Raw genomic sequence first — 10,000 nt, 5'->3', positions numbered from 1 at the left:
AATGTTTCTCCGTTTCTCTTTAGGCCAGTTGACGTTAAGTGATACTTTTTAAATCCCACAAACGGGAAAAATCCACCTCCGCATTTAACCCATCCATGACGTGAAACACCACATACACACTAGTGAGCACACACACACACACTAGGGGGCAGTGAGCACACTTGCCCGGAGCGGTGGGCAGCCCTATCCACGGCGCCCGGGGAGCAGTTGGGGGTTAGGCGTCTTGCTCAAGGACACCTCAGTCATGGACTGTCAGCCGAGGGGATCGAACCGGCGAGCTTCCGGTCACAGGGCCGGTTCCCTGACCTCCAGCCCACGACTGCCCACGATGTGCTCTTTGGCAAATTGTATCCGCTTCAGTGCACGTCTTTTTTTCAACAGTGGGACTCTGCGGGGACGTCTTGCTAATAGACCAGCTTCACACAGGTGTCTTCTAACTGTCCCAGTACTCACAGGTAACTTGAGGCTGTGTTTGATCATCCAGGAGCTGACCACTGGCTGAGCCTTTGGCCTCCTGGCTGTTCTTCGATCCATTCGAATGGTAGTCCTCCGTTTTCTTCCACGTCTCACTGGTTTAGCTTTCCATTTGAAAGCACTGGCTTTAGAACTGAGCACTGATAACAAGCTGAGTGGTCTTCAGCCCGGAGGACACAGTGTCCATGATTTCCTAAAGAATTTCAAATGTTGATTCGTCGGACCGCCGGACACTTTTCCACTTCCCCTCAGTCCATTTTAAATGAGCTCCGGCCCAGAGAAGGTGGCAGCGTTTCTGGGTCCTGTTTATATTTGGGTTCTTCTTTGTGTTTTAGAGTTTAACAGCGTTTGTGGATGCAGTGATGAACTGTGTTCACAGTCAGTGGTTTTCAGAAGTGTTTCTGAGCCCATGCAGTGATTTCCACTACAGAACCATGTCTGTTTTTAATGCAGTGCTGCCTGAGGGCCCAAAGATCATCACTGTACTATAGACGATGAAAGCAAAATGTATTTACTATTTTATGTTGAGGAACGTTCTTCTTGAGCTGTTGCTCTATTTGATGGTCCAGTCTTTCACAGAGTGGTGACCCCTCCTCACCTTTACTTCTGAAAGACTCCGCCTCTCTGAGCTGCTCTTTATACCCAATCATGTTACTGACCTGCTGCCAATCAACCACCAGGTGTTTTTTTAGCATGACACAACTTTACCAGCCTTTTGTTCCCCTGTCCCAACTTTTTTGGAACATGTTGTTGGCATCAAATTGAATGGGCAAATATATATATATAAAAAAAAAAAGATTTCTTCATTTTAACTAATTTACTGATTTGTTGTCTTTGAAACATTTTCAATTAAATATAGGGTTTAAATGATTTGCACATCATTGCATTTTGTTTTTATTTACATTTTTCACAGCATCCCAACTCCTTACAGCAATTATACAGGCTTATGCCAGGCATTATGATGTATTATACCATATAATATCTTATAAAAGCAGTGAACACAGGACTCAGAGGAAGTGCCTCCCCTTTGATTCTTCTAGATTGTCATGATAAAGATATGAAGGTGTTTTTGTGAGAAAACAAATTCTGAGAAGCAGCATCTCTTACAGTCCTCTGTGTACGAGTTGTTTCTGGGCATCTCTCTCTCTCTGGGCATCTCTGAATCGGCCCCTGAGGGCCAGCGCTGCGCTCGTCTGACTGGCGTTCAGCAGCAGGATGGACAGACAGAGGCGGGGCAGGACCTGGGAACTGCAAACACATCCGTTTTACTCACTGATGATTTACAGGTTTAAAGGAGAAGCTGGAACCATTTCTACACAAACGCTTTGACAAAAACTCCAGCGGCACTGCTGTGTCTGATCCACTCAGACCAGCGCAACACACACTAACACACCACCACCACCGTCAGTGTTACTGCAGTGCTGAGAATGATCCACCACCCAAACAGTACCTGCTCTGTGAGGGTCCATGGGGGTCCTGACCACTGAAGAACAGGGTAACAGAGTATCAGAGAAACAGATGGACTACAGTCTGTAACTGTAGAACTACAGAGTGCAGCTATACGGTCAGTGGAGCTGATGAAGTGGACGATGAGCGTAGAAACGAGGAGGTGGACAATGTTATGCCTGATCTGTATATATGTATGGGGCGGCACGGTGGCATGGTGGGTGGTGCTGTCGCCTCACAGTGAGGAGGAGCCTGGGTTCGATTCCCCGGCCGGGTGACCGGGGTCCTCTCTGTGTGGAGTCTGCATGTTCTCCCCGTGTCTGTGTGGGTTTCCTCCGGGTTCTCCGGTTTCCTCCCACAGTCCAAAGACATGCAGTCAGGCTGATTGGACATGTTATATTGCCCCTAGGTGTGACTGTCTGTGTCTGTCTGTCTGCCCTGTGATGGACTGGCGACCTGTCCAGGGTGTATCCTGCCTTCCACCCGATGACCGCTGGGATAGGCTCCAGCACCCCCCCTGCGACCCTGAAGGAGAAGCGGCTTGGAAAATGGATGGATGGATGGATGTATCTATACATATATATACTATATACATATACGTGTGGTAATAAAGACTAGTGGGCTACCTTGTGAGCGAATACTCATAATAGTTGTTTATGTATTGATATACGATCAGGGTACCAGGGTAGCTGATCATGTAAGACTATTTTATTTAGTTTACATTAATTTACATTAAATGTTGGTCAACTGAAGTCCGACATCAGGGACTCGTGTTGTCTGTGGTGTCCAAATACACCTGTGACACCTGCTCACTAACCACCAATCAGAGAACACCATTACATCCTGAGCACAGCATCGAGCGCAGCGCCTCCTTTTGGTGTGGAGGGCAGTGCATCTGAAAGAACGCTTGTTTTGAGGGTTTTTTTATGGGTCAGAGGTCTTTGGTGTGATGATGTCACCTGTCCTCAGTGGTCTTCAGGTTAGCCGTCAGCACTCTGAGCATGCTCAATCCGTCCCACCGGCGATACCTCACCTGCAGCTGCACACATACACTCCTCCCACTCAGCAGGGCTGCAAAGAGAGATCCAGAAACAGAGATATATCTCTATATATATACACATCCGTATATCTTTCCCACTGAGAAGCACAATCCCTGCTGACTCATTCAGTCTGAGCTTCGTAAAAGCGGGGATGTTCAGCACTCTCTCCTCACCGTGGGTCTTTTCCGTCTCTCCGTACTGAAACGTAATCTTTGATTTCTCAGTGATGTTTCCCACCTCCCGCATCCCACAATGCCCTGCTTCCTTCTCTCCTCTCAGCCTCCTGAGAACCACAGATACATAACACACTAACATGGTTATCAAGTCCAACACTGTACAAAAGTTTTAAGAACACCACCGTACTGAAGTTCAGAAATCAAGTCAAGTCAAAGTTTATTTACACTATATTGCCAAAAGTATTCGGTCGCCTGGCTTCACACACATATGAACTTGAGTGACATCCCATTCTTAATCCATAGGGTTTAATATGATATCAGCCCACCCTTTGCAGCTATAACAGCTTCAACTCTTCTGGGAAGGCTTTCCACAAGGGTTAGGAGTGTTTATGGGAATTTATGGCCGTTCTTCCAGAAGTGCATTTGTGAGGTCAGACACTGATGTTGGACGAGAAGGCCTGGCTCACAGTCTCCACTCTAATTCATCCCAAAGGTGTTCTATGGGGTTGAGGTCAGGACTCTGTGCAGGCCAGTCAAGTTCTTCCACACCAAACTGGCTCATCCACGTCTTTATGGACCTGCTTTGTGCACTGGTGTGCAGTCATGTTGGAGCAGGAAGGGGCCGTCCCCAAACTGTTCCCACAAAGTTGGGAGCGTGAAATTGTCCAGAATCTCTTGGTGCTGAAGCTTTAAGAGCTCCTTTCATTGGAACTAAGGGGCCGAGCCCAACTCCTGAAACACAACCCCACACCATGATCCCCCCTCCACCAAACTTTACACTCGGCACAATGCAGTCAGACAAGTACCGTCTCCTGGCAACCACCAAACCCAGACTCGTCCATCGGATTTCCAGACGGAGAAGCGTGATTGGTCACTCCAGAGAACTCGTCTCCACTGCTCTAGAGTCCAGTGGTGGCGCTTTACACCACTGCATTCCACGCTTTGCACTGTGCTTGGTGATGTAAGGCTTGGATGCAGCTGCTCGGCCATGGAAACCCATTCCATGAAGCTCTCTACGCTGTTCTTGAGCTGATCTGCAGGCCTAGGGGCTCGGCTTTATACAGCTGTGGCCATGGAAGTGGCTGGAACACCTGAATTCAGTGATTTGGATGGGGGAGTGAATACTTTTGGAAATATAGTGAATATATAGCTCTTTTTACAGCAGGCGTGTCACAAAGCAGCTTTACAGAGAAATCCTTGTTCAGGCCCCCATGAGCATCGCCAACAGCGACAGCGCCAGGAAAACTCCCTAAGAGCAGGAGGAAGAAAGCCGGAGAGGAGTCAAGACTCAAAAAGGGAACCCATCCTCCTCTGGTCAACACCGGACAGCAAAACAATCACGTTCATAAGTTTGGAATCAGTATACAAACGTTTCGTTCAGTCCTCAAGAACTTTGTTTCAGAAGTTAGCTGAGTGTCTGGCAGGATAACAGGTGCAGACTCACAGTGCTGAGGGCAGCAGCAGGGTGACGGTGGTGTGTGTAGCGATGGTTCTGTCATCAATGAGTCCCATAAACTCAACGTACAGATCATCACAGCTGGAGATCAGCACCTGCACACACACTACACATCACACACAAACACACAGACTACATTCAAGCCAATATGACGCGTTTTCACACAGCTGCAGACCTTTCCGCCGGTTCCGTCGGTCAGTCGTCCTAACTCGTCCAGCCTGCAGCCTGACCCCTCCACAGACACTACAGACACCGACACCCTGCAGAGAAAACAGTTCATTTATTTAATCTTCAGTCTAAAACAGTTTTAGGACAAAAGCAGAAACACACATTTAACAGAAACCCACACAAAGTCCTCGACAGGTTTAAAGCTTCCGTTCCTCTCAGGAGATTTTCTGAACTAATCAAACCCATTCAGTGGTGCTGAGGTCTGGACTCTGGGGCGGTCAGTCCATCGTCCAGCTTCTCTGTTTGATGTGTCCGTCTCCTTTTCTCAGCGAGGTTCTTCTAGATCAGATACACGTCCTTTCAGACCCACAGCGCTGAGTGATTACTCACAGTGGAAGGATGGACAGAAACACCTGTGGATGTTTTCAGATCTGAAGCAACTTGATCTTCTCCTCTCTCTCAGAGATCAAAGCTTTCAGTGCTGTTTATCTGATGGGGGCAGGTTTGGGTGTCTAGCAGCTCTTCCAGGTGGTTGTTAGGAGCCTCATTTTCTCTGTGGACTTTAATCAGTTTGTGATCTCCAGTTTTTTTGGATTCTCAACTTTTCTTCTTTATGCAAGTGTCAGATGTCTAATATCTTCAGAAATATTACATTGCTATAATAACGTTGCTGTGAGGATTTGATTGCATTCTGAGGTCAGGTTTTATAGTTGGATGAGAAGGCCTGGCTCTCGGTCAGTGTTCCAATTTACCCCAAAGCTGATCAGTGGGTTGAGGTCAGGGTTCTGTGGTTCTTCCACATCAAACTTAGCAATCTATTTTTTTGTGGAGGTCACTTTGTGTACGGGAGGTGTTGTCCTGGTGGAACATGTAAGGATCTTCCCCAACCTGTTCCACGAAGGTGGAAGCACATGGTTTCTCCAGCACAACACACACTAACACACCACCACCACGTCAGTGTTACTGCAGTGCTGAGAATGACCCACCACCCAAACAGTACCTGCTCTGTGAGGGTCCATGGGGGTCCTGACCACTGAAGAACAGGGTAACAGAGTATCAGAGAAACAGATGGACTACAGTCTGTAACTGTAGAACTACAGAGTGCAGCTATACGGTCAGTGGAGCTGATAAAGTGGACAGTGAGTGTAAACATCAGGAGGTGGTTTTGATGTTATATGTTTCTTTTTATTAGGACATTATTAATTGCTTGCTTCTAGTTCATTAACTGTTAAGATGCCAACCCTTAAATAAAGCTGATACCAAACTCGGTACATTAACTAAAGGCCTCGATAAAATTTAAAACCTTACACTAAACCCAAGTAGAGCATACCATGATCTAAAGGCTGATGATCATCAGCACCTTTCTGCTTTTCACTTACAGCCGTGCTCTTTATTCTGTCTGCTACCAGGGGCCGGAGACCCTCTCGTCCATCACTGGTGCAAACAGAGTAAACAAAACTGGGCCAAAACGTAAGATGCTCTATTTGTGCCTATTTGAATATTCGGATATTCTGACTCCTCCCTGGTCAGTGTAAGTGTTTGTGTTGATGTGTGCATTAGTGACCGCACCCCTGTGTAGCTGCGGTCTCTCCGAGCTCCTGGTAGAATATTGAAGAGGAGACGATAGAGCGAGAAAGTTCAGGGTCCAAATTACCCAGTCCTGCGTTCGGAACCCCATCGGTGCACACCAGAACCTATCACATAGAAAATGAACATCCACTTAACATGATTCTTTTCTCTCGGCCTCTCTGGGTTCGAAGGCCGGAGACTAGTGAAGTGTATCAGGCTTGATAAAAATGTTATATATGATACTGATATGATATTGGGCTCTAATATGCACTCAGTTGTGTGCTATCTAACCTCTCGGGTCTGGACTGGTCATAGGACAAGGCTGCACATGTGTGAAGGCAGCCTAGGTTTGAAGCTCTGGGACCCAAGAGAGAGATGGGCCCCTTGCTTTAGACTAAGCTGAAGCTATTATAATAGGAACCAGATGTGGACTATACCTTATGTCAAAAACAACTGGGGTATAAATGCATGGACTCGAATCTTTGTGGCAGAGAACACTTGGCACGTTTCTCTCCAAGCTGTTTCGCGAAGGCTTGATTCTGACTTCGATCTCTAAATGCCAATAGGCTTCTTTTTCATGCAGGAGACGGGAGTCGCCGAAGAGTTTCTTCCTTCACCTTCACAGCATCGCTTTTTGAAGTAAACCACAGCAGCGAGAAGCAGGACTTTATGTGGATGATAATGCAGTTTAAATGCATAAGTAAGGTCTGTCCAAGCCTTTTCACCAAATGATTTCATTTTAATAAGTTTTCACAGCTTATTGTCATAATTTGCAGCAAATCGATAAAGTTTTGGGGAATACTGGTGACTATTGACCTCAAGTGTTTGTTAGCACCATCAGCCCGACGGCTCCAGCAAAACTTGGACTACAGACACGTCTTGGCTGCTTAACTGCATTTGAGGTTTGTGGAATATCATCTTAATATGATTATTCACCAAGCTGTTCCTGTGGGTAAGGTAAAGCAGTAGAAGTGGTAACACTTTACTGTAGGGTACTGTTCGTAAGACTACATAGCACCTACATAAGCTTGCAATGGCAACAGACATAACCCTGCATAACTTTTATAAATGCTTATACCAACAGCATCCTCTGTCATAAAGGCCACTTTAGCTAATTTGGATGAAAATTGGCAAACGCAACCTTTATAGCGTATTTACGAACAATTATGTAGGGTTATGTCAGTTGTCATGACAAGCTTATGTAGGTGTCATACCGAAGTGTTACCGAAGAAGCTTTTAATGATAATAGTATGCTGACCTTTGATCCAGGGTGCTTGGAGGCCATCGATATGGAGACCAGAGCAGCAGCTCCCAGAGTAGACGCCCCGCTGCCCTGAAGCCTGTGATTGGGTATAAAATACGTGACATCATCACTACTTTGGCTTTAGGATGAGTAGATATGGACAGCAGGCCTTAAACACCAGTGATATTAAAATCTGGCTGTTTTATTTGATACCTTTAGCACAGTGACCACAAAATGTCATTTCCACTTAATTTACAGCTCCTCAGCTGAACTATACCGGCATTTCATTCTTTTACAATAAAAGCCACGGTAACAATCCCTATGAATGTCATCTTTGTAAGCATCTATGAACACATTCATAACATATTATAATGCATTCATAAAGCATTACAACTGTCACTATAAATATTTATAAAAATGCATTGCATGTTACAGCCATGTTTATTATGCATTATGAATATTATGAATTCTTAACATAATGCATTATAAGTAGTGTTTATAATGAGTTATAAGAGCTCATAAGCTGTATTAGTCCGCTCTAAGTAAAGTGGAGCGTACTTGACTAAAGCCTCCTCCAGGGTTCAGACTGAGGCTTCAAGTTGAAGAATTTACTGAAGGATTTACTGAAACACTAAAACACAATAAGCTCATTACAGGCTTCAAATGTCAGAGTTTAAACTAGAGCAACATCAGAGTTTCACCCAATGTGGGAAAGTCAATGTTCACCACTGTTAATGTTCACCACTGTTAATGTTCACCACTGTTAATGTTCACCACTGTTGATGTTCTCCACTGTTGATGTTCACCACTGTTAATGTTCACCACTGTTGATGTTCACCACTGTTAATGTTCACCACTGTTAATGTGCACCACTGTTAATGTTCACCACTGTTAATGTTCACCACTGTTGATGTTCACCACTGTTAATGTGCACCACTGTTAATGTTCACCACTGTTAATGTTCACCACCATTAATGTGCACCACTGTTAATGTTCACCACCATTAGCCTGGCACTGACTTAACACTGCATATCCAATAGAACACCAGCAGAAACTGGCATTACTGTACGGTAGTGTAGTGTAGTGTAGTGTAGTGTACTGTAGTGTAGTGTAGTGTAGTATAGTGTAGTGTACTGTAGTGTAGTGTACTGTAGTGTAGTGTAGTGTAGTGTAGTGTAGTGTACTGTAGTGTACTGTAGTGTAGTGTACTGTACTGTAGTGTTCTGTAGTGTAGTGTAGTGTACTGCAGTGTACTGTAGTGTAGTGTAGTGTACTGTAGTGTACTGTAGTGTAGTGTACTGTAGTGTAGTGTAGTATAGTGTACTGTAGTGTACTGTAGTGTAGTGTAGTGTACTGTAGTGTACTGTAGTGTAGTGTACTGTAGTGTACTGTAGTGTAGTGTACTGTAGTGTAGTGTAGTGTACTGTAGTGTACTATAGTGTAGTGTAGTGTACTGTAGTGTAGTGTACTGTAGTGTAGTGTAGTGTACTGTAGTGTACTGTAGTGTAGTGTAGTGTAGTGTACTGTAGTGTACTGTAGTGTAGTGTACTGTAGTGTAGTGTAGTGTACTGTACTGTAGTGTACTGTAGTGTACTGTAGTGTAGTGTAGTGTACTGTAGTGTAGTGTAGTGTAGTGTACTGTAGTGTAGTGTACTGTAGTGTACTGTAGTGTAGTGTAGTGTACTGTAGTGTAGTGTACTATAGTGTAGTGTAGTGTAGTGTACTGTCCTGTAGTGTAGTGTAGTGTAGTGTACTGTAGTGTAGTGTAGTGTACTGTAGTGTACTGTAGTGTAGTGTACTGTAGTGTAGTGTAGTGTACTGTAGTGTACTGTAGTGTAGTGTACTGTAGTGTACTGTAGTGTAGTGTACTGTAGTGTACTGTAGTGTAGTGTACTGTAGTGTAGTGTAGTGTACTGTAGTGTACTGTAGTGTAGTGTAGTGTACTATAGTGTAGTGTAGTGTAGTGTACTGTCCTGTAGTGTAGTGTAGTGTACTGTAGTGTAGTGTAGTGTAGTGTAGTGTACTGTAGTGTACTATAGTGTAGTGTAGTGTAGTGTAGTGTACTGTAGTGTAGTGTAGTGTAGTGTAGTGTAGTGTACTGTAGTGTACTGTAGTGTAGTGTAGTGTAGTGTACTGTAGTGTAGTGTACTGTAGTGTAGTGTAGTGTACTGTAGTGTAGTGTAGTATACTGTAGTGTAGTGTACTGTAGTGTACTGTAGTGTAGTGTAGTGTAGTGTAGTGTACTGCAGTGTAGTGTAGTGTACTGTAGTGTAGTGTAGTATACTGTAGTGTAGTGTACTGTAGTGTAGTGTACTGTAGTGTACTGTAGTGTAGTGTAGTGTACTGTAGTGTAGTGTAGTGTAGTGTAGTGTACTGTAGTGTAGTGTAGTGTAGTGTACTATAGTGTAGTGTACTGCAGTGTAGTGTA

The 10,000-nt window shown here is 44.7% G+C and overlaps 1 protein-coding gene across 3 annotated transcripts in view; it reads right to left on the bottom strand.

Annotated features, from left to right (window-relative positions):
• LOC108415906 (circularly permutated Ras protein 1-like) overlaps positions 1–10,000 on the bottom strand; it is a 42,815-nt gene that overhangs the window by 8,793 nt on the left and 24,022 nt on the right. For all 3 annotated transcript variants that reach the window (XM_037536801.1, XM_037536803.1, XM_037536802.1), the window contains exons 11-17: positions 7,588–7,669; positions 6,330–6,454; positions 4,768–4,852; positions 4,581–4,687; positions 3,134–3,243; positions 2,880–2,991; positions 1,582–1,722 (exon numbers count right to left, since the gene is read on the bottom strand). In XM_037536801.1, coding sequence (XP_037392698.1) covers positions 1,582–1,722; positions 2,880–2,991; positions 3,134–3,243; positions 4,581–4,687; positions 4,768–4,852; positions 6,330–6,454; positions 7,588–7,669 — 762 coding nt within the window. The remainder of the gene's footprint in view (positions 1–1,581; positions 1,723–2,879; positions 2,992–3,133; positions 3,244–4,580; positions 4,688–4,767; positions 4,853–6,329; positions 6,455–7,587; positions 7,670–10,000) is intronic.

This window comes from Pygocentrus nattereri, chromosome 3, assembly GCF_015220715.1.
Source record: "Pygocentrus nattereri isolate fPygNat1 chromosome 3, fPygNat1.pri, whole genome shotgun sequence".
NCBI lineage: Eukaryota > Metazoa > Chordata > Actinopteri > Characiformes > Serrasalmidae > Pygocentrus > Pygocentrus nattereri.
Note: the sequence above shows the minus strand (reverse complement) of the source record. Positions and strands in the feature narration are given on the sequence as shown.